Source organism: Diabrotica virgifera, chromosome 6 (assembly GCF_917563875.1).
Source record: "Diabrotica virgifera virgifera chromosome 6, PGI_DIABVI_V3a".
NCBI classification, from domain to species: Eukaryota; Metazoa; Arthropoda; class Insecta; order Coleoptera; family Chrysomelidae; genus Diabrotica; species Diabrotica virgifera.
The window spans coordinates 134,076,613-134,103,303 of record NC_065448.1 but is presented as its reverse complement, the minus strand read 5'-3'; the positions used below and the strand labels follow the sequence as shown (position 1 = coordinate 134,103,303).

The following is a 26,691-nucleotide window of genomic DNA, read 5'->3' as shown; positions in this document are numbered from 1 at the left end:
AGCGATAGCGAGTTCTGCAATTCACATCAGTGCCTTAAAAATGTACTTTTTAACACGCATATCATACAATATTTTTTCTACAAACGTAATTACAGAACAATATCTACAAAAACTTTTACTTGAACTTGACTGACATTCCAATTTTATATTTTTTTGACATTACATCAAAATGGCATATACGGTCAATACGAACTGCAGTGCCTTAAAATTTTTTTAAAGCACTAGTGCCTTAAAGTAGCATTTTTAACACTCGTATGGAGTGCTAAAAATTGCATTTTTAACACGGTTGTAGAAAAAATATTTTTGTAGCTATAAAAGACAAAGAGATGCGTTCCTTCATAAATCTTCTAGTTATAGGTAATACAAAAAGAGATATGGTTGGTGAAAGAGGTTTGTGTTTTTTTTTTTGTTTTACATGCTCAAATCAGTGTATTCAACTTGAAATAACAGAGAAACGGTTGATTTTAAGTGTAAAATACTACCAATACCTTTTATAGTGCTTGACGAGACCTTTAAAATAAGCAATAATAAATGTCGATTACATTGAAACCAAGCGAGATATGCTGCAAAAAAATTTATGAGTAATGTATGCTAATAAAAAATGAGAAGGGTATTTAACCCCTCATCCACCAGAATTTAAATACATCGTTTTCCTTCTACAAGACCTTTTATTATAATGCTACTCCTAGCTATTTAGACCCTCTGTTTAAAAAGTTAAATGGGTTTAAATAAATAGCTAAAAAATAAAATCAAATGTTTATTGCTTAAAATTTGCTTAAAATCCTTATAAAAATAATTAATTTACAAATTTAAAAAATATATATAACTTTAAACGGGTATAACTTTAATACAAATAAAGATGTAGTAACAAACAATATTTAACAAATTTTGTTTGATAGTCTACGAACTATAGACCAGGGCGCATCTGTAAAAATATTAGTACATTTGGACGTTGAGAGGTGACTCACATTTTTTTGCAGAAATTGCTTAAAAATAACTCAAATAATAATATTTGAGTTATCCTCCCTCTCAAAAAGGTCCGGAACATTGTTTAAATATTCAAAATGTCAAAAAATGAAGGAAAAATTTAATTTTTTTCTTCGTTTTTTGATTATAACTTTAAAAGTATTCATTTCTGAGAAAAGTTGTACTGACATAAAAGTTGCGTAATTAAATTGTCCTACAATATAAAATTAGATGAAAATTTAAAAAATAGTCTCCCTTGTTGCAAAATAGCAATAATTGCGAAAAAACCGTACAAAAACAAGTATTCGCATTTTACGTATTCGCATTCAACCTTCATATTTCACCCAGAAAAACTTTTTGATACAGTAAAACAATACTGTAAATTTAATTAAGATCGGTTCAACAGATTTTGCAAAATAAATTTTGCAATCCAGCTTTCGCAAAAAAAATTCATTTTTTCAAAATGTTACAGGACTGAAAATAAAGCAGATAGTAAGTTGAATTTTTTTTGCGTATATAAGTGTATTGTACCTTTCATTTGCAATTTGCAAAACTAAAATCAATTAACCACCACGGCGCGGCGTCAGGAATTTTTTTAAATAAACATTAACTATTGGTGCTACGCGCAGGACAGCGGATAGTTTGCTCTGATTGGGCATTCCAATGACCTTTGATAATGATTGATACATTTTAATTTTTATTACATTTCGATATAAATAAATAAATTTGTTTATTGCAAAATAAAAACACATACTCTATCCTTTGAAATAACACTTTTTTTAGCAAAAACTTTCTTTATTCATATATTTTAACTTAGAGAATAAAAGTTTATTATTTTTAAACATATGCAATTGTTTAAACAATATTTAACAAACAATAATAAAATTTGTTTGATTTTTGTGGAATTAAAATATTAAAATACAACAAAACATAGAGTAAGAAAATAATATATTAGATAAAGATTCAAAGAAATTTTGGTCGAAATCAACTTGTGTGAATCAAACACCGCTGTCCTGCGCGTAGCACCAAAAATTAATGTTTATTTAAAAAATTTCCTGACGCCGTGGTAATGAATCGATTTTAATTTTGCAAATTGCAAATGAAAGGTAGAGTACACTTCTATAAGCAAAAAAAAATTTTAACGTGCTATCTGCTTTATTTTCAGTCCTGTAACATTTTGAAAAAATTATTTTTTTTTGCAAAAGCTGGATTGCAAAATTTATTTTGCAAAATCTATTAAACCGATCTTAATGAAATTTACAGTTTTATTTTAATATATCATATAGTTTTTCTGGGTAAAATATGAAGGTCCTAAGTGTCGCATAAATGGTTAAAAAACGTAAAATGCGAATACTTGTTTTTATATGGTTTTTTTTCGCAATTATTGCTATTTTGCAACAATGGTGACTATTTGTTAAATTTTTAACCACTTCCATATGGTAGGAAATTTAATTACGCAACTTTTATGTTAGTACAGCTTTTCTCAGAAATGAACAGTTTTAAAGTTATAATCAAAAAACCAATAAAAAAATCGAATTTTTCCTTCATATTTTGACTTTTTTTAACTATTTATAATGGGAAATAATCCACAATATTATTAAAAAATTATTTTTATTAACGTTTCGTATTTTAACATTTTGATTATTTAAACAATGTTCCGGACCATCTTGAGTGGGAGGATAACTTATTTGAGTTCTTTTCAAGCAATTTCTGCAAAAAAAATTGAGTCACCTGTCAACGTCCATCTCAAAACAAATGCGCCCTGGGCTACTAAGCTTTAAAATGAGACTAAAACTCATTCACATTCGTAGAATACGAGTTGATCCACAAAGCTGTAAAATACAAATTTTCTTCGGAGAATCCATTAATGTATGGTAAGGATATAAATATTTTTTATAGTATTTGTAGGCGAGGAAATAAAGCTTTCCACCTCTAACTTTTTTAAAGTAAAACAGATCGTTATGAAACATTTGCATTCGATTCGGGAGAGCTTCAGAAAAATTCTTGAACACTTGGCATAAGGGAAAAATGAAAATTGCACTGTTGTAGGCAGAAAATGCATTTTTCAGAGTACATACATCACAAAGTGTTCAAAAATAAAAATTCACAACTCCGAAACACCGTGCGTAGATACCGGGCACCAGGTACCTCGTAAAGCATCGCCAAAGTAATATTGGTTCAGCGACCTCAAAAACCTCGGGATAACAAGTTTCAACGATCTTCATAATCAATTTTTATAAAACGCCAGGAAACGACGTACATACCGGGATACCGGACACCAGGTATCCCTTACAGTTTCGCCGACTCAATATTCCTATTCAGCAACCTCAAAAACCTCCCGATTATGAAAATTGAACTCATTTCCGTGATTATTTTCCGAGTTGGGAATTTTTATTTTTTGAACTCTTTGAGATGTACTTTGGAAAATGCATTTTCCGCATACAACAATGTTTCATTTGCCCTCATGCCAAGTGTTCAAGAATCTTCCTGAAGCTTTCCCGAATCAAATGCAAAAGGTTTCATAACGATCCGTCTTACTTTAAAAAAGTTAGAGGTTTAGGCGGTTTGAGTGCTCTATTTCTTCGCCTATTGTTTGAGTCGATGACATTGTTTTTAGTATTGGAGTTAGATTTATTTTTGATACTGCAAGATCTTTTTTTAGACGGTTGTAACGTTCTGGTGGATAATTGTTTTTTTTTTCTAAAATATCTTTAACTTTTTAAACATACAATATATTTCTAAATTGTAAATACAAACGTTATATAAATGAGGCACATCAAATTAATTTATTACAAGAATTTTTTTAGTTGGCAAGTAAAAAAAACAAAATTATTTATTTAATTTGCATTTTGCGAACGTATTCCGAAGTGGAAATCGAAACGTCAAAATAAGCGTATTTTAAACTGAAATTACATATAGTTAATTTCCATTAAAGATAGTAAATAATGGAATTGTTTTTTAAGTTTTCTTTTTTAAGCTTTTAGGGGAGTGCAATTAGAACGAAAACATGCATTGTTTCGGAATAATTCAAACAAGCTTATATTTTTCTAAAACTTTTTTTGTTAGTTTATATACATGTTAAAGTAAAAAGTTCTACTCGCAGATTTGGCCGCTAATTGTTTATTAATGGTTTAAAAAACAATAACAATTGTTTAGTATAAATAATTTTAATAATATCGTTGAATTCATCATTTCACTTTGATCAAATATGTTTCTATTTTGTTTTTGGTTATGCTGAATCCGAATATGGCATTACAATTTGAAAATTCTTATGCATAAGCTCTTATTCAGTATGTTTGCATAGCTAGGAACCACATGAAAAACTTTTTTATTATCAATTTTACGAAAAAAAGTTTTTTTTCATAAAATACTCTGGATAGTCAAAAATCTAAAACTAAAACCACCAGATATCAAATTTTATCAATTTTATACGAGTTATGTCAAAAATATCAATTTTTATAAAGAGTAGTACCTTTTTATTCCAGAAATCAAAAAATGCTATTATGAAAAGTTGTTTGAAATTAAAAACTATTTTTAATATACAATTATATTCTAATCGAAAAAAATTTTTTTCAATTTTTTCTCAAATTACGGATACCCATCATCATTTTATTACAATTATTGTAACTATTTTATTATCAATTTAACGAAAAAAGTTATTCTTCATAAAATGCTCTACCTGGTCTAACATCTATGATACAAGCATCAGATATCAAACTTTTTCAGTTTTATACTAGGTATGTAAAAAAAATGAATTTTTCTTAAGCGTAAAGTGCATTTATTATTCACAATATTTTAATTAGAAGGATGTAGTTGAACACTGAAACATATTTTTTAATTCCAAACAACTTTTCCTAATAACAATAATTGTCAATATTGTGAAATATAAAAGTACTTTACTCTTGAGTGAAATACATATTTTTTGACATACCTCGTATAAAATTAATAAAATTTTATATTTGATGGTTGCATCTTAGATTTTATACGATGCAGAGTATTTTATAAACAATAACTTTTTTCGTAAGACTGATAATAAAAAAGTTATCAATAGATTCCAAGTTACGCAGACATACTGTATAAGAGCTAAAAAAAAATTTTTTGTTGGACATTTATTATTGTTGAAGCTTATTATTAAATGTATTTTAGATAATATTTACAGAAACAAGTTTTGATCACTTTGTATAAACATTTTTTTAGCTGGTAATTTTCGGTTTTTGTATTACATGTTTGTTATCTTTCTTATTTTTTTTTTAAAAAGAAATAGTTTATTTAATTTCTAAAGTAAAATAATTTAGTACATTTTAAAGACTACATCCTTAGCTTAAAAAAAACGCCTATAAAACTATAACAGATCTGTTGAAAATTGAGTAATACCGTTTTAAAGTAGTGTTAATTCTGTAAAACTACGAAGTTTTCAAAAATTACATTTTTTGAGACGTGTCGTATCATTTGAATTAAATATTTGAGATTTTTTTTAATGATAAATTGTTTAGTAAGATGATTCAAAGGTAAGTTGTTCAAAATTGAGAGTTTTATAAGAAAAATTGTATTAGTTACACATTTTTTAATCATTTTTAAACAAAATTCATTAAGTCTCACTTTCAGCCCACACCGTACTTATACCTATACATTTTGTTTCTTTTTATTATAACCTTAAGATAGCTTAATTATTCTTATTTCATGTTCAATTTGTAAAATTTCATTTAATCGATTAGTTAAAGAATTACGTTAAAATAACTCAACCGTGCACTTCGCCGTACGCTAGTTTACAGTGCGCCAATGTTTGCGAGAAGGGTGACTTTAGCGTTATAAATAAAAAATAATAGAAGCTACAGATTTAATTTTAGAATAATCTTTATACAGTATGTCCCTGTAAGTTGTATCCATATGGAAAACTTTTTTATTATTAATTTTACGAAAAAAAGTCATTCTTCATAAAAAGCTCTGCTTGGTCCAAAACCTAAGATTCAATCATCAGATATAAAATTTTATGAATATTATACGAGGTATGTCAAAAAGTCGAGAAGATTTTATTAAAAACGAAGATCACGAAAGTTTCAATGTAATTGTCAGTGGCTCACCGATTCGGTTAAGACTGGAAGAAGTACGAAATGCATGCAAATCCCTAAAAAAAAAAAAAAATAGAAAAGCGTCAGGGCCTGGCGACATAGCACCAGAACTGCTCAAATACGGTAGCAACACCCTGTATGAATACCTAAGAGATCTATTTAATAGATGTATGAATGGCGAAGTCATACCAAAAGAATGGCAATTGTCTGTAATTTCTACAATACACAAGAAAGGCAGTAAAAATATATGCGATAATTACCGGGGAATATCTGTCACAAGCACCATCAGCAGAGTTTACGGAAAAATTATCAAAAATAAAATAGAAGAAGAATACAAGGACTTAGAGGCCGAAGAGCAAGCCGGTTTCCGCGCTGGCAGATCCACCACTGACCACCTATATTGTGTAACACAGTTAATAGACAAACAAATAGCCTACAATCAAGAACTGCATTTAGTGTACATAGACTTAAAAAAAGCATACGATACTGTACCACAAAGTAAACTTTGGGAAGCCCTCGAAAAAACTAACATCAGTCTGAACCTCATTAAAGCTGTAAAAAAATCTATACCAACATAATATAGCAAAAGTTAAGCTAGGCAAGGAAATCTCGTCAGGATTTGAAGTGAATAAGGGTCTAAAACAGGGCTGCTGTCTATCGCCGACACTATTTAAAATATATTTAGAGCAAGTTTTGAAATCCTGGAAAAGGAAATGTAAGAATATGGGTATACCGCTAAATGATGATAACATGCTATACACTCTATGTTTTGCGGATGATCAGATTCTTATGGCCCAGGATTATCACGATATTGAATATATGACCCGAAAAATCATAGAAGAGTACCGGAACTGGGGTTTAGAAGTGAATACCAAGAAAACGGAATATATGTGCGTTGGAGGTATACAGCAGGATCTAGCGTTGGAAAATGAAATAACTATTAATCACTGTCAGGAATATAAATACTTGGGTCTTACAATTACACAAGATGGAACGTTGGACAAGAATATCCAAGAAAGGTGCACACAAGGAAGAAAAGCTATCGCATTATTGAACAAAATCCTATGGGACCAAAGTATCTCCAAAGAAAATAAACGTAACATCTATAACAGCATTGTTAAGAGCATTATAACATACAGCAGCGAAGTTTGGCCACTTAAAGAAAAATCCGAAAATATGCTCAGAACAACTGAAATGGACTTCTGGAGAAGATCTGCTGGTATATCAAGAATACAAAAAATCAGAAATACAAGAATATTGGAGATAATGGATGTAAAGCATACAATAATGGACGATATAAAAACAAAGCAACTAAGATGGTTTGGCCACGTACAACGTATGGAAGAAGACAGATTACCCAAGCAAGTGCTACGATGGGCACCAAAAGGACGGCGGAAGAGAGGAAGACCTAGGAAAAACTGGATAGAAGGAATCCATAGGGAAATCGGAGAAAGAGGCTTGAACGAAGACATGTGCTACGATCGAGAGCAATGGCGATTGGGAATCGGAAGACGTCGTAGAACGTTATAAACCGATTATATATATATATATATATATATATATATATATATATATATATATATATATATATATATATATATATATATATATATGTCAAAAAGTTTGAATTTCACTCAAGAGTAAAGTAGCTTTATTTTTCACAATACTGAAAATTACTATTATGAAAAGTTGTTTGGAATTAAAAACTATATTCTAATATGCAATTACATCCTTCTAATTGAAAATTTTTTTTTGAGAAATTATGGATAACTAACGTTATTTTCAGTTATTTCAATTCTGATAACTCGTTTATTATTAATTTTACGAAGAAAAGTGATTCTTAATAAAAAGTTCTGCATGGTCTGAAACCTAAAATACAACCATTATATGTCAAATTTTATCAATTTTATACAAGGTATGTCAAAAAATATGAATTTGGCTCAAAAGTAAAACACCTTTATTTTTCACAATATCGAAAAATGTTATTATGAAGAGTTATTAAGAATTAAAAACCATGTTTCAGTATGTAATTACATCCTTCTTATTAAAATATTTTGAACTATAAAGGTACTTTACTTTTAATCTAAATTTATCTTTTTTGACACACCTCGTATAAAATTGACATAAGATGGTTTTATTTTAGGTTTTAGAGTATTTTAGACCATGCAGAACTTTTTATTACGAATCACTTTTTTCGTAAAATTAATAATAAACGAGTTATTAGAATTAAAATTACTGAAAATAATGGTAGTTATCCATAATTAAAAAAAAATAATTAGAAGGATGTAATTGCGTATTAAAATATAGTTTTTAATTGCAAACAACTTTTCATAATAGCAATTTTCAATATTGTGAAAAATAAAGCTACTTTACTCTTGAGTGAAATTCAAACTTTTTGACATACCTCGTATAATACTCATAAAATTTGATGTCTGATGGTTGAATCTTAGGTTTTGGACCATGCAGAGCTTTCTATGAAGAATAACTTTTTTTCGTAAAATTAATAATAAAAAAGTTTTCCATATGGATACAACTTACAGGGACATACTGTATAAGGTTTTTTTGTAAAATTTTCTGAATTTTTCAATGGCTAAGTCAGTTTTTTTCAAAAATTTATATTTAGTTATTTAAAAAAACATCTATTTTCGCAGTTCATTTGTTTAATAAAAAATGAAGCACCCACTTCTCGAGTAGAACTTTTTGGTATGTTGTTTATTAAACATTTCTTAATAATATTACAAAAAGTTCTATCTTGTTTGATTTTTTCCGAAGTGAAAATCTATATGCACTCCCCTATTTTTCTTTAAGAGGCTACAGTAGCGCGTCATCAAAACGGAAAACGCGTTCCAAGATTGCGGCTTTAATTTTGAATATTTTGCCGAGATATTTGGCACACATATTCTTAATAGTTATAGTAAAGAATGGCGGTACAGAGCCGAATTTGAGAAATATGTTAGTATGTGGAAAATACTCTATAATTAAATACAATATTAAAAGAACGAGCCTGTACCGCCATTAAGAAGAACAAACAAATAAACTTTCTTCAAATAAACTTTTTTATCCCATGCCTACATTTTGTGTCACATTAGAACTACTAAAATTTGTTATTTCTAACAAGAAATGGAACATATTATAACTAAGAACTAATTAGGTAACATAGAGAAATAATCACTGTCATTTTGATAAACCTGCGTCAGATTTCGAAGTGTAATAGCATGATTCTCTTCTGTTATCTGTATCGATATCTGTTCAGTGCAGTAGTTAGTGTATTATTTTAAGAATTCGTTAGTGTTGATTCATAGGAAAGTAGTGTTTATTTACAATTAATTTATTATATTTTTGTGTAATAGAACTAAGTTGTTGGACTATTTGAAAAAATAGATTATTATTAATTATGAGTTTTGTAGGTTAGGATATTTTACGTAAAACTGTTTCACATTATAATGCAAGTGTGTATATAAAGTTTAAGGAGGATTTTTTATCCTAGAAATATCATCAGTAGTTTAAAATTTCAATTTTTCTTACGCTTTTAATAAAATTTTCACCTATTTGGGTTTATTTCTGTAAATATTTATTTACTAATAATAAAATTGTTGTCTATTACATTTAGTGCACCTATGAGTAAATTGTCACAATTACTGATTTTAGATAATGTCAAATATTTCCCATTGTTGCCAAAGTTTCGTAGAACTTTCGAAGAAGGGTATGATACTATCTCCCGAAGTTATATTGATGACACGCTACTGTTGCCTCTTAAGAATGCTTCAATTTTTTTAAATTATTTAACAAGGGTCTCATTCCTTCCGTACACGTGTTCAAAAACAATTTTATCCAACTAGTCTCGCTTACTTCTTAAGAGAAAACTTATTAAACCCTCAGTATAACGAACATCTTTTTTTAATGGACTTCGGGTATAACGGACAAAAAAATTAGGCCAAATATAAAAAAACGTCCCTGTATTTCCCAAAACGTCTCCAAAGAATTTCAATGGAGTTTTTAGTGTAGCATAATGCGGACACATTTCTAATTATAAAAAAACAGCAAACTTCAAAACAAAACTTAAAAAAAGTTTTGTTATTTATTTTAAACCTATTTTTATACAACGGACTTTCGGAGTTAACAATTATAATTAGAATTAAAATTTAGAATTATGGCAGAGAACATTTTTTAGGGTTGGGAAACTGTAGAAGCACACTGTATAAATAAAATGCAAAGACAGCAGTTCATGAAAAAGAAATAAAGCTAAAAATATGTAATAACTGTTATTCAGAGCCGTCATAAAAAGTGCTTTAGTAAAAAATAGTATATTAAGTATGGAGAACGGTAAGGGTTTTATACCGATCGAAGACAATTGTTTGGAGGAGGAGCGGAGCGACGACTCCAATTATTGTCTGAGATCGGTTACCCTTAACGTTCGACATGCTTATAACGTTTTTTGCACGATTGATACCATTATAAATTATAAAATTAAACATTTTCGTCATATTGACTAGTTTCATTCATTTTATCAATATAGATACTTTGGTTGTTAGGTAGTAACTAGGGTGCATAACAACAATTGAGAATTGAGTTTTTATTTAGTTGTCAATAATTTTAAGTACAATTTTGATTATTATAAATTAAAATATGAGCGAAAGTGAATTTGAAGAAATTGAACGGGCTTGGGAAGAAGGGTGTTCCGCAATTATTCCCGAAAAATCCAAAATCCGTTATCAAAATACCTACCAAAGTTTAAAAAAAATGGTGCGAAGGCAAGAATTTAAGAATCGAAGAAAATACTCTATTGGCATATTTCGTTCAAAGACATATGCAGTTGAAAGCTCCTGGAAGCCTCTGGGCAGAATATTCAATGATTAAATCCACCGTTTTTCTTTATGATGGCATTGATATTTCCAAATTTTCAACTTTGATCGCGTATTTGAAGAGAAAAATTAACAAATTGTCCCATAAGTTTCAATATTAATAAATAATTCGTTAGTTTTCTTTATTCTTTCAAAAAATAAATTAAAATTAAGAGATTTTTTAACTCGACGGTAAGTGAATTACTTACCGTCGAGTTGGAGTACTTACCGTCGAGTTGGATTACTTACCGTCGAGTTGCTAGTAAATGTCACCTACTGACGTAAAATCTGTCATGGTAAACAGTCAAAAATGATCAATCGTGCAAAAATGTATTTAAAAACATCTTCACATAATATCCCCAATATTTATATTAGGAATACCTGATTTAATACAGTCCTCTGCCATAAAATAATTTATTAGTTAATTAAATATTTTATAGGTATGTAGTCAGGTACACTTTATCTTTTTTTTGGTATAAAATATCGAATTACCATATTTAAAACAACTTATATCCATTTAATTCTTATCAAGGTTACTTTTTTCTAGGACTTCGTTTGTGACATGGGTGTTGATGAACCTTATGTTAATAGTGGTACCTCGGTATGGAGCACTTCTAATGACCTTGTGCGGGTTCCTTCTTCTGTCGACGGTGTGTGGGTACTTCGGAATGTTACCAGAGCCTCCTCTCGTTGTATACATTGACGGAACCAAATTGAATTTTTCCTTTGGATGGTGTTATTGGTTGGTGCTAATTGCAGGTTATATATTATTACTCTAAATATATATAGTATGTTATAATAAATAATGAGCATAAATAGTACAAGTATAGGCGATAGCCGCTGTGACTTTAGGCCGCATGGCCGAACCCCCAAATAAAATATTCTAAAAAATATAAATATAGTGAAAAGTGTTTTTTTAATAGTTAACATTTTTTGAATCATATCACATAACTAAAGTTCTTCCTAAAAGTTTTGTAATTTTGTAATAAGTCAGCCAAATCAGTCAACGTTTTCCTTGTTTTGCCGTACTACATCAAACACACAGTTTTATTTCAATGTATTAAAATGTAGTAATTTTTTTTAAATCTTGAGAAAACTAATAAATATTTTTTAAAAATTTAAACTCATAATGAAAGACTACATTATTACTGAGGGCGGAAGTCCCCGAAAACTTCTATAATGTTTGTTGAAATAAGTTATAGGGGTGAAAATAAAAGAGAAAACTTAGTCTGGTTTTTTGATTTCATTCAGAAGGCACTTTTTATTTATTCTAAGGGACTTTCGTCCCTCGGTAATAAAGTATTCTTTCATACTCCGTTTAAATTTTTCAAAAATACCTACTTAGTTTTCTCAGGATTCGAAAAAAATGAATAAATTTAAAACACATTGAAAATTTTGACATGACTCAATATTTTGCATTTTGCTCCGTTTACCTTAAGAGAGGCAAAATGCTCTCACTCCAAGAATACGATTTTTTCATTTTTTTTACCTTCTATGTGATTAAAAATAAGATGCAGCGCAATTTTAATACTCCATATCCCCTTTCACATCCCCCAGCGCCAAACACGGTATTTTTTCGTTTTTACTATATTTTGGTAGGTTGCAATCAATTTAAAAATTTCAAAAATTCAAACGCATAATTCCGGCTTTTACAAAACATGTCTATATTTGATAAACCCATAGGTTGAATGTACTTACATAATACCTTATTGTGAGCGGCCGTGGAGTAACGGTATAATCGCCTGGCCTCATACGCCAGTGCTCGTGGGTTCGAGCCCTGCCAAAGACAAACCATTTTCATTTCCAATAATGACCCGAGCCGTCTCACCGTGCCTCGGAGAGCACGTTAAGCCGTCGGTCCCCTTGGGCTGGTGTATATCGGCACTAGTTACTTAAAGCAGGGTTAAAGATGTAAGTGGCGCCGGAACTGTCCGAAAGGATCTCCCCGGCAAACATGCCATGCGATATTATTATTATTATCTACATACGCAAAATGGAGGTCCAATTTTTTTTATTTTGTGTATTTTATCAAAAACTATATTTCTAATTTTTTCAGATTTTTCCGTAAGTGTTTTCCGTAACCTTCAAAAAGTGGTTTTTTAACCGAAACCCGAAAAACTGGTTTTTGCCTGTTGAGTCATTTAGGACATTCAAAAATGGGAGAAACACGTTCAAACCCCCCAAAAACGTGTGGGTTTTTTTGGGGGATTTGTTGGGGTTTTGAACGTGTTTTGTCCAATTTTTAAATGTCCTGAAGGAGTCAGTTACTTCATATTATGTATAAACTATAAAAAAAACTAGATTTGACTCATTTTGAACTTTGAAGTATACAAAATATGGAAAGTCCCCAAAAAAAACTCTAAAAACAGTTTTTCGGGTTTTTAAAGGTGACACAACTTACGAAAAAATCGAAAAAAGGATATAAATATAGTTTTGATAAAATAAACAAAATAAAAAGTAGACCTGAAATCGGCTCCAAAAAAAAAAAAGATATGCGATTTTTTCTAACAAAAAATGCACTTTGAGGTTATGTACACTATTGTACACTCCATGTACACTCACCCTACGGTTCTATAAGAAGTAGACATGCTTTGTAAAAGCCTCAACTATGCGTGTGCATCTTTTGAAATTTTTAAATTGATTGCATCCAGGTTAAAAAAAATAGAAACCGAGAAAATGATGTTTTTGAGAAAAGGGGAGGGGTGGCAGGATGAAATTGCGCTGTATTATTTTTTAATCACATAAAATGGCGAACAAAAGTAAACAAAACAAAATCATCTCAAATAACGTTTACCAACCGCCACAACACAGACATGCCCACCTGTAAGAATGGAAAATGTTCGAATACCAACAGTAACAGACGCTAAATACCTTGGCCTCCATCTTGACCAACCTGTTACTTGAAAGAAACATATCCAGACCAAAAGAAGACAGCTAGACTTGAAATTCCGGCAAATATATTGGCTCCTTGGGCGCTGATCAAAACTCAATATCCAAAACAAAATTCTTGTGTACAAAGCAATACTCAAACCTATTTGGTACTACGGACTACACCTCTGGGGCTGTGCAAAGTCAACATGACTGAATATCATCCAAAGATTTCAGTCTAAAGTTCTGTGATCAATAGTGGATGCACCATGGTACGTAAGAAATCAAACACTTCACGAAAACTTAAATATACCTTTTATCAGGGAAGAAATCCATCGAGTCACGGAGTCACAAAATGAGCGTACCATTCACCATGAAAATGAGTTAGTAAGGGAATTATTCCATAATGGCCCTGCCACAAGGAGACTAGATAGAACCTGGCCTCAGGACCTATTTTAAAACTGAAACATAAATAGAATAAGATGAGACATCATTGGAAGTCTCTTCTTCATGCCCAAAAACATGGAACAAATTTACTTAATACTGTTTTAATGATGTAGATTGTAAATAAACATAATTACATAAAAAAACATAAAATAGGTAAAAAAATTGATTCAAGTCGTATCGAGCTCAAGAAATATAATTAACCTGGCAAAAATTCGCAAAAGCCCTTAAAAACCTTGAAAACATACGCATGGGGGAATTTTAACGTGTTTCACCCGTTTTTAAATGTCTTAATGGACATTAGTTACTTCAAAAATTAGATATAATCTATAAAAAATCTTGATTTGATTTTGTCCTAAGTATATACGACTCAACCTTTCCTATTTATTGTTGTCCAGAGTTATATTCCCATTTATATCCGGAGATTTGTTAGTTACCTAGATATTTAGTTTTTGCTAGATATATTTTCAATCATATTTCTTTTGATTTGCTATTTGAGTCCAATAGCATTTCCTACAATTCTTCTCTGTCTTTTGTTATTAGCGTATCATCTTCAACAAATCTCAGATGGTTTAGGTTTTCGCCGTCTATCGTCATTCCTTTATTTGTCCATGCCAAAGTCCACATATCTTTTTGAGCTAAGGTAAATAGTTTGGGTGAGATAGAATCTCCTTGTCTAACACCTCTTTGCAGTTTTATCTTTATCTTTTAAGGATTGCCCAAATTTCTATCGAGTCAAACACCTTCACGTAATCTACCATAGCTATCCAGTGTTATGTTGTATTCGTTTGATTTTTCAATTAGTGTTTTTATTACTTGTATGTGGTCTATTTTTACTGTTACTACCTATCTATTGGAAGTGGAAGCCACTAGCATAGCTCGGTGGCTAGATGCTGGCTTATCAAATCGTACGACCCAAATCCGATCCATGCCGATACCAGAAATGTTTCAATTTTTAATAATTTAACTAAGCTCTCACCGTGCTTCCGAAAGCACGTAAAGTCGTCGGTCCGAGTTACGTAACTAGTTATTAACCCGGCGTTGGTCGCTAGGTTGACTATTACGCGAGTGGTCGCGCGTGAGATTTTGTCTCACACATCCAAATTTTGCCTTTTTTTACGAAATAAAATTTTCAAAATATATTTTAAATTTAGATAATAAAGTTATTATTAGCTTTACGCAAGGTGACTGTTAATGCGCTTGTACATTTTACTCTAATCTAAAGATGTAGAAATAATTTTAACATTTCAATATAAATTTCAAATTTGTACTAATACCCAATCGTACTGACTTAACAATCGGGCCATACTAAGTCAACTGTACCACCATCTTAGCAGACAAGTCTATTCGACTGTAGAGGAAGGATAATTAGGAGACTAGAAGGAACTACAGCATGTGTAGTTTACCAGGGAAAAAGTTGTGTGCAATATTCTGAAACCGTGAGAGAAAATCTCATATAGCGACGAATGCCGGGTTAACACCGAAAGCTGAGCCAGAAGGTACGACTGGAATATGTACAATAAGCCAATTGGCTCAAGTACTACCGGTTATAACAACAAACTATGTTCGAGGAAAAAATATATTGCAATATAATAATGATGATACACATTGTCCCTCACTGCAATGCCAATACCAAAAAATATGATTACACTAGGCGAATAAAAGTGTTCTATGCTCTCTTGTTTAAATTTTCAGCAATTATTTACAGTTACAACAGTCTTCTTACTTTTTATCTTTCTTTGAGAACCGTCCCCAAATTTTAGGCGAGGATAGCATCCGCGATAGGCGAGGAATCTGACCTGTAGTATAAGTAGGCTAGTAGAACTAATTTGGAAGCAGGTGAAACTATCAGAAGACTGGAACGTAGGTATAATTGTACCTATTCACAAGAAAGGAGACCAAACAGTTTGTGATAACTACAGAGGCATTGCCCTGCTAAACGTGACCTACAAGCCACATAACAATTTCATGTTCTTAGTAGATTCATAGAACATACTTTTCAGAAAAAGTATATACTAAGAATATGCGTAATTACCATTGCGAATGTGCAGAGCACATACTGAATATATACTACATTACAGTACTTAACCGTTCTATGCATATACTTAGAATGTACTACCGCACTTCTTTTCAGTATATACTAAGAATATACTTTTTAGAACATTCCAAGGACGTCCTATAAACCTTCTATTTATATACTTAGAACGTACTACAGCACATCTTTTTAGTTTATACTGAGAACGTACTTTTTAGAATATTCCAAGGAAGTGCTATAAACCTTCTATTTATATACTTAGAACGTACTACTGCACATCTTTGTATTAGAATATATCTTTAAGGATATTCTAAGAAAGTGCTATCAAGTGCTATATTGCTCAGAAGTATGTTTTCAGCATCACCTAATCTTATCTTAGGTTCTACTGGTTCTACCAAATACCTATTATATTTACATATTTTAATGGCAAATGTGAATGTAGTTAGTACCTACATTCTGCAATATTACTTAAAAAGTACGTACATATTTATAAATTTTAGTTATCTACATAAACTATTATATTATAATATTTAGCTAAACTAAACTATGGATGGGTAACTAAAATTTATATACTTATATGTACTTACTTATATGTATTTATTAAATAATATTGAGTTACCAAAATAGATTATTACTAGTACTTTACTATCATTCGTCTTCATCCTTAACACTGCCACACTCACGCTGCATAGACATCTGCATAGATACATATTTTCGATTTAATATTTTACCGTTATTTCCTACCCTGACCCATTCAGGTAAGAAATGGTCAGAATAAGACAAGACGGGGTTGGGGGGATATGTATTGTGGAAGTGGAATAACAACGGTGCACCGGTGAGTGTTGCCAAACGGAGGGAAATTTCACTTTTTGCGGGAATTTTTAACATAAAAGGTGATAAAAGGAAAAGTTAATTCAAAAGGGAATTTTTGTTCCAGTCCAAATTATTAAATATTAAAAAAAAATCAAAATATTTGAAAATAAACATATCTTCTCAGATTTTGTAAACAGGAGGGAATTTTTTTATAAAAGTGGGAATTTTTAAGGTTGACGGAAAAAGCTTACTCGATGGTTGGTAACACCAAAGCCTTTATTGGTTGTGGGTTTTGGCATGCTTTGGTTCTGGAATGGCCCGTATCACAGCCTCCCGTATTGAATTGAATGTACCTAAATTCAAATTCCAACGATGTAAAAATACTCGTGATAAAACTCGAAATGGTAAAGTTATTTCAATTATGAAAACGAATTTTTAATAATAAACGTTAATACAATTAATGTTTAAACTTTTTTACCATACAACAATTTTGAAATGAAATTCGTCCAATACTACCTACATACATAAATTTTATTAATTATTCTAAAATATAACGAAGTTGATAATCTATAAGGCTAATATTATACTTCCTATACATACATATTATTTTTACGATATTTTAAAAGTATCTACTTATAAGTATGTGTTAAGAATGTACTTATAAGTATGTGCTAAGAATATTCGATAAAGGTATATTCTAAGAATCAACTTTTACGAATATTCCGAGTTACTACGTACACGAATGTACTCAGTATATTCGGTACAAGAATATACTTTAAAGTATATGCAAAGAACAGGAAATTTAGAATGTTTTTAAGGTACATGCTATGTTTGTACTAAAAAGAATATACTCCGACGAATGTTGGTAGTATATGCTTAGAACATGATACGAACATCATTGTTATGTGGGAAACTATTGGCCTATATTCTTTACGATCAACTGCCGGGATATTGTGAAAGCATAATAGGCAAATACCAGTGTGGGTTTCGCAAAGAAAAGTCTACTATCCATCAAATATTTCTTTTAAGACAAGCTTTGGAAAAAACATATGAGTATGGAATTGATACTCACCATTTGTTTGTAAATTTTAGATGGGCCTATGACAGTGTAGGGAGAAACGCACTATGCAAAGCCATGATAGAATTTAATATCCCAATACACTTAGTGAGATTGGTGAAAGCAACTTTCTCAACAGTCGAGTGTAAGGTTAGAGTGCAGAATGGAACATCAAGAACTTTCCAGATACAAACAGGACTTCGACAGGGAGATAGCCTATCGTGCCTCCTATTCAACATTGCCCTAGAGAAAGCTATTAGATAATCTGGCATAACAACAAGAGCGACCATTACACTAGTTTACAACCAATTTGCGACTCGAATGAAAAATGCTGTTTTTTGTTAATTTTTGCTCTCTGAATATGATTATGATGGTAAAAAATTCCTAACACGTAAGATTTTTGAGTTATGATTTAAAAAAAAATGAATTATGATTTTTAAGTTGTGAGTATTTTACTAATTTTTTTTAACAGTCATTTGTAATATCTTGGGGGGTGATCTTTTCAAATTAACGTTTTTACTAAAAATTGTGCATAATTTGGCAACACTTGGATATCTAATGTCTACGAATAACACATTAACATTTAAATAAAGAATAAACCAAAAGTAATCCTTAATCAGTAAACGTAGACATTTAAACTTATATAGTATATACATAGTTCTAAACCGTTTTAACGACTGTTACTCCTGCATGACAAAAGTGCCTGGGTTTTCAAGGAAAAGCAAACATAAAATTGAATATCCAGATATTACCTCAGCAATATAACCAGTTTTTCATGGAGAAGATTTAAAAGTTCCAGGACCTCGGCAAATTGGGAGAAATATTTGGAAATGTATGGTGATAAAAGTGAATCTGATGATGTATCAAAAAATAATAATTCTTATTTTCCCGAAAGCGACGAAATAGCACCTTATTGCATCCAACAAGCCGAATTACATGATTTAGTTCCAGACCTTCACTTGTTCAAAGGACATGCTTAATCCTTAGGTTAGATCCCAGATTACAGTAATGGATCTTTTTAAATGGAATTTACTAGCCAGTACAACTTATAATATTTAGGAACCGTAACCAGGAGCTATCTTCGTTTTTTTACTATGCAGGATAAAATGTGTGTTTGTGTTAATCCAAATAGTGTTATGGTAAAATTGTTAGTATACAAAAGAGTTACTATAGTTTTTGTTTCTCGTTCTGAACTTATGTGTATATAGTATATAAGAATTTTTATAATAAACAGCAATATTTGATGCATTCTATAACTCCAAATCTAACATTTCACCTGACCAGACAATGTACTGTGGACGCCTACGCAGAAATGCGCGGCACTTTGAGAAAAAGATAACTCAAAATGTATACGTGGTGGAACATTTTGGTGTTTGAATTCGCATTCAGTACGCTTTAAACTCCCCGGTACAGCCATTTTAACATCAGTCGCAACTTTTTTTTGTTTATTTGTTAACTAGTGTTATTAATGGGAGTGTACAAATACTAGCATATGCGGGTGACAGCGATATAATAGCAAGAAGAAAGGAGGACCTGGTTCAATCGTTCACGGCATTGGAAGCAGCAGCAAAAAGGATGGGGCTACAAGTTAATATTAATAAAACTAAGTATATGACGGTCTCAAATAATAATCAAGTAGCAGAACCTGAAGATCTAACGGTTGGAACATATACTTTTGAAGGAGTAAGAGAGTTCATTATATCTAGGCTCACAAATCAACCAAAGTAATACAGTAACTGCAGAAATTAGCAGACGTATATATCTAGCAAATAGAGCGTACTTTGGATTAAAGAAACTTTTAACATCAAACAGTCGCAAAAAGAACAAAAATATTGATATACAGATCTCTAAGCAAGCCCGTCCTCAGTTACACGTCAGAAAGGTGGACAATAACAAAAAGTGATGAAGAACGGTTAGGCTGTTTTGAACGTAAAATTCTCAGACATATCTACAAAGGCGTGGAGGAAAGCGGATTATGGCGTACACGCTATAATTTAGAACTTTACCGCCTTCATAGTGAGCCTAGTATTGATAGATCTACCAAAATAAACAGGCTGCGGTGGCTAGGCCACTTGGAGAGAATGAATGAGGCCGAGCCGTCGAAATATATTTATAACCAGAGACCGGATGGAGTGAGTAGAAGAGCCAGGCCCAGAACACGATTTAAGGACCAGGTGGAGGATGATTTGCGAGTGTTAGTAATGCGAAATTGGAAAACCAAGGCGAGGGATAGGAAGGAATGGAAGCTGATTCTGGAACAGGCCAAGACCCACCATGGGTTGTAGAGCCAATGATGATGATGATAGCTTCCGCGATAATTTGCCGATATTGTTCTCGATCTTGCGCGGCGTGTAACAATTCATTTGCTGATATGCCTTTGACGAAGTTTTCGGAGCCATGAATATTTTTGGCTACCAATTCCACTTTTTCCCACGATCTTTCTGTTGAGTATTAACTGCAGTATCTAGTATCTGCTACATCTCATTATATGTCCCATATATTCAAATCTTCTCTTTTTATTATGTTAGTCAATTCACCATCGCTTTGACCTATTCTGTTTAAGACTTTATGTTTGAAATGCGTCGAACCCATGATATCTTGAGCATTCTACGATATGACCACATATCTCTAAACGTATTTATCCACGTACGTTTTTCCAGCCATACTTTGTTCTTCACTTACATTTTAACTTAATTAACTTCCAGACTAAATAGTCCAGGGTAATAAGGATTTTCTCGGGCACTCAAAGATCCAGGTAGCTGACTACTTTTTTAGTTATTGTAGACCTATAGGAAGAAAACCTACCTGTTTCCTGCCTAGAGTTCGCCTCCGTTTTTTAATTATTAACAATTTAGTACAAAAATCGCGATTTTTTCGATTTTTGCACCCCATTTAAAAACTAAATAGTTGACATAAAATTACCAAATTCAATTTTTTAGAACATTGAAAAACCTTCAAAATGCCGATTTTTTAAAATTAAAAAGGTAATTTGTTGTTACGCAAACTGCAAAATCAGTGAAAATCGTTATTTGTTAATAACTATTACTAACACTACCTTAGAACTTTAGTGTTTCACCCAAAGTTGGATATTGTGGTACTTAACAAACCTTTGAAATTTGAGACTGATCCATTAATTAGTTTAAGAGTTATTCTATTTGTTTATCCCAGAGACCTTTATTTTGCAATGACATAAGACAGAAAATAATGAAGATAGGGCAATTTTGAGTATGCCAAATAAAAGTAGAAGAGTGATAGTATCAAAATGTATTAAAAAAAGATAAAAAAACTAATCAATATAATCAAAAATTCTAATGCCAAATTTTTTAAGCTTTGTACTTTATAAATATTTAGAATAACTTTACAAATATTGTCCGTAGGAAAAATCTTTTTCCGCAAATCGCCAGGAAATTTTGACATTCCTGTCAAAATTTCTTGAAGAAAAAGTCAGGACTTCCTTACTGTAAGGAAATGATATTTCCGTACAGTTGTTAGTGTTCTACATAAATGATAGAAAACACATTGCTATTCAAACCTTGTAAATTACATTAATCATTAAATTTTCTTTATCTGGAGCTTCCTGGATAAATTTTTCAATTTCTTCCTTCGTTAAAATCTTAGATTTCTTTGCCCTATAACCTTGAGCTTGCCGTTTCAATAAAGAACGAAGTTTTGAGTATGTAGATATATCTACATTGTGTTTAAGTGCAAGGGTTGACTTCAGCATTGAATAATTGGCCCATAATGTTGAAGATTTCATCTTTAAACAAAGGTCTAGGAAGTATGCCATTACAACATTTTCTGAGAAAGAACTCGTATTTTTACTCATGCGATAATCCATAAAACGTCTGTATGCATTTTCGTACTTTTCTCTTGATTTCTTTGGCAATAATTCTAATGAAGCAGTATTCACTGCCTCAACCAGCTCTGGAGGAGTCCCAGGAATGGAAATTTCATCATCACTTATCATTTTACTTTCGAGAACACCAGCAATTAAATTTATAAGCGTCAAGTTTGACAATTCAACCTCAATACGTTTCCATAGTAACCCAAGTAATTTTATTAGGAATTTCAAAGCACCATTTATTTGGGAATAAAATTATCGCGTTTTTTTTAAATCAATCAATATCTGTCGAATTTTAAATGATTTGCGGAAAAATAGTATGTTTACCTCGTAGGAAAAGCCACATTCCTGGACTCTGTGTTGCTAAGTCTCGGCTTGCGCCTCGACTTAGCAATCTTCACAGTCGTCCAGGAATGTTAAGCTTTTCCTACCCGGTAAACAATGTACTATTTCCACCTACCTCTACCGAAAGTATACTTTTCCGGACCAGATTGTAGGGAGCAAAGTTGTACTTTTCCTCCCTAGGGAGGAAAATATTTTACCTCCCTAGGGAGGAAAAGTAAAAGTGACGTCATAGTATTTCATTCATGAAATATAACTTATTTTCGCCCTGTACAATATCTATTTTCTATTACGTAAGTATCTATACATTTTAACGTTTATTTATAAAACACCCTGTATTTTGCAAAATGGTAAAAAACAGTTAATTGTTATTTTTATTTAACAATATTTACATTACTAATTTGCCTTATATTTGACAGTTGACAGTTATATTGTACCTACTTGTTAGTTTTAGTTTTTATAAATTTTGTTGGTTAGTTACATAAATAAATTAAGTAAAAATGAAAATATGACTTATTATTTGAGGAAAGTGGAAAAACCATAATATGTATAACATGGAAGTAAAGTGTCTTTTCCTCCCTTGAATGATTACTGCCCTCCGCTATGCGTCGGGAAGCAAACTTCATTCTCGGGAGGAAAAGTAGCACTTTACTCCCTTGTTATACAAATAGCTATTTATATATTCGAAAAGCTAGAATTTTAACACGAATTTTCAAATAAAAAATTTAGCCTGGGTTCATTAGGGACAAAGTTAGCCATGTGTTTTTTTTTAATTCACAGCTAATTTGTTTATAATAAAAAAAGAATTTCATTGATGCCATTTTAAATAATGGGATTTTTATTATTCGTTAAAAAATTTGCATAAAGATTGTATCTTCACGGCACCCTCTACGATTTTACAAAATTGTAGTTCAAACGGTTACTAGGGAGAACCTACGAATCTACTGAGTTAAAATACCGAAAAAGCAATTTCAAACTAATACAATTTTCTGTATCTCCGGATAAACTCAATGGATTTTCATCTTTATTTTTTTAATTTGTATGTAATTTCTACGTACATTACAAATATGCAATTTGTTTATAAATTTATTAATTAATAATCAGTCTAATTTGTTTAAACAATTCTTGAAAAAGTAGTTTTTTACAAAAATTTATTTTTTTAATCATAGTATCATAAATCATACAAAAAGTTAAAGTTCACTTTAATAAATAAATTATTTTTATTAGATAATTATTTATTGAAGATAATTTATTTATTAAAGTATACCTTAACTGTTTGTATGATTAATAATGATAGTCTGATTAAAAACATGGATTTTTGGGAAAAATATTTTTTCAAAAATTGTTTAAACAAATTAAACTTTTTATTAATTAATAAATGTCAAATTTCAAATAGACCAATTACATATTTGTGATGTACAGAAAAATTACATACAGATTAAAATAATAAAGATCAAAATATATTCAGTAGATCCCGAGATATAGAAAATGATAGTAGTTTTAAGTTGCCTTTTTTAGTTTTTGAACTCATGCATTTGTCGGCTCCCAGCTCCCCCTTCACTTACCACGACTATTCACCAACTGAACAACGTTTTTAAAAATTCGTGTAAAATACTAACTTTTCGAATATGTACAATGATTTTTTCTACGGATAATATTTTTAAAGTTGTTCTAAATGTTTTTAAACTACAAAATTTCAAAAATTTGGTATAAGTATTTTTGACTATATTATTAGATAATTTTTTTATCTTTTTTTTAGTACATTTTGATAGCATCACTTTTCTACTTTCATTTGACATACGCAGAATTGCCCTATCTTCATTATTTTCTGTCTTATGTTATTGCCATACGCAGAATTGCCCTATCTTCATTATTTTCTGTCTTATGTTATTGCAAAATAAAGGTCTCTGGGATAAACAAATAGAATAACTTTTAAACTAATTCATGAATCGGTCTCAAATTTTGATGGTTTGTTAAGTACCCCAATATACAACTTTGGGTGAAACACTAAAGTTCTAAAGTAGTTTTAGTAAAAGTTATTAACAAATAACAATTTTCACTTATTTTGCAGTTTGCGTAGCAGCAAATTAATTTTTTAAATTTCAAAAATTTCAAAAATCGGCATTTTGCAGGTTTTTCAATGTTCTAAAAAATTAAATTTTGTAGTTTTATGTCAAATGTTTAGCTTTTGAATGGGGTGCAAAATAATGAAAAAATCGCAATTTTTGCACTAAATTCTTAATAATTAAAAAACGGACGCGAACTTTAGGCAGGAAACAGGTAGGTTTTCTTCCTATAGGTCTACAATACAGTCGGAAAAATGAATGAAGAATACCCATGAACGATCACATCAATCACTTATTTTGTATCTGCTGTCTTTTTCTATAACAAACGTTTGTTATTTATAAAAAAAGACAGCAAATACAAAATAAGCGATTGATGTGATCGTTCATAGGTATTCTTTCATTTTTCCGACTGTAACTAAAAAAGTAGTCAGCTACCTGGATCTTTGAGTGTCCCGAACATGGTCTATTTCTAGCTTATTAGTACTCTGGAGTAAAATGTGTCTGTACAATATTTGATTAACGATTATAAGTCGTATTTTTGTTAATTGTTGAAAAAGTATGTTTAAAAATATAAAAAACGTATTTTTCTTTTAGGAGGCGTCTGTTTGTTAGCTGGAGTTATAATCACCACAGTAGAAATAATAAATCCACACAGTTTCTCTACAATACTAGAAGTAGATTACGACACGCCATTTGATAGACATATAATTATAGAGGATAGTAGAGGAAAACGTTTCGAAAAAAAGAAGAATGATTCTAGCTTAGAAAGCCCCAATTCAATAGGGAGAATCTTGAGGTAGGTTTCTTATAACCATCTAATTAATTTTATTGGCTTACGATACTGCCAAGCCACCGTTAAATAATGCAATTATAGTAGACATGGGGGTGTATTCTGTAACATTTCCGTTAAATTTAAGAGGCCTCTAAAATTTAACTTTTAACGGTCCTCTAAAACTTTTCGGTTAGATTGTCATTCTGTAAACACATATTATTAGTCCTGTCGCCAGGGGGGGTACAACGGCCTCCTGTATTCAGATGGACTTACCCAAGTTTTTTTTATGTATTTTGACCTGTAGAACACGAATTTTTTGGGTAACAGTTGATCCGGATGTCGATAAGATTGTTATAAACCAAGAAGTTGAGGAATCACATAACAGCGATTTCTCGCAAAACAAAACATTTTTTTGTATTTTTTGGTCCATTTTAACCGAAAAATGTTCCTACAAATTTTTTCGTAGGATGCATAGTTTTCGAGATATACGCGGTTGAACTTTCAAAAAATCGAAAAATTTGAATTTTTGAACCTGAAAAACTTTTGATTGAAAAATAAAATAGCAATTCTGCTTACCGCATTTGAAAGTTCAAGTCAAATTATATCGGTTTTAATTATTTGTATTGCCAAAAATGTATTATTTTATTGTTAAAACAAAGCTATAAACACCTAGTGCTTGAGTGATGTTTCAATGATTTCTCATTTAAAATCGAACGAGTACGTAGAGGAGGTAAAAGTGCAAGCGGGGCTATTTCTAAGTAGCATGCATTAAAACGCATGTATTAGGCACGGGAAACAGTATGTGTTTATAGCTTTTTTTAACAATCAAAAAATAAATTTTTAGCAATGCAAATATTCAAAACAGATATAATTTGACTTAAACTTTTAAAGGCGGTAAGCAGAATTGCTATTTTATTTTTTATTCAAACGTTATTCGGGTTCAAAAATTGCAATTTTTCCATTTTTTGAAAGTTCAACCGCGTTTATCTGGAAAACTATGCATCCTACGAAAAAACTTGTAGGAACATTTTTTGGTTAGAATGACCCAAAAAATACAAAAAAATGTTTTGTTTTGCGAGAAATCGCTGTTATGTAATTCCTCAACTTCTTTGTTTATAACAATCTTATCGACATCCGGATCAACTGTTACCCAAAAAATTCGTGTTCTACGGGTAAAAATACATAAAAAAAACTTGGGTAAGTCCATCTGAATTAAGAAGGCCGTTGTACCCCCCCTGGCGACAGGACTATATAGAGGACCGCTAAAATAATGTTATTTTAGAGGAATCCTCTAAAAGGTTTTGGAACAAATACGGCAACGTCGCACGTTGATCGTTTTGAACTACTTTTAACCTAGAAATTGACCGAAAACTGACTGTTAGAAGCCAAAAACCTTAAGAAGAAGAAGAAATTGACAGTTTCCTGAAAAATAATATTTATTATATTTAATTATTTTTTAGTAAAACTCATATTTTCCAATTAAACATTTTTATTTATAAAGTTATACATTAAAATATTGCTGAAAAATTGCATATCTTATTTCTTCTCCCCTTTGACACTAATTTTGGCCAAATGGT

The 26,691-nt window shown here is 30.9% G+C and overlaps 1 protein-coding gene across 3 annotated transcripts in view; it reads left to right on the top strand.

The window, feature by feature from the left end:
- LOC114334656 (dual oxidase maturation factor 1) overlaps window positions 1–26,691 on the top strand; it is a 436,984-nt gene that overhangs the window by 395,546 nt on the left and 14,747 nt on the right. For all 3 annotated transcript variants that reach the window (XM_028284749.2, XM_028284748.1, XM_050652869.1), the window contains exons 6-7: window positions 11,424–11,635; window positions 24,937–25,138. In XM_028284749.2, the coding sequence (XP_028140550.1) occupies window positions 11,424–11,635; window positions 24,937–25,138 (414 nt within the window). The remainder of the gene's footprint in view (window positions 1–11,423; window positions 11,636–24,936; window positions 25,139–26,691) is intronic.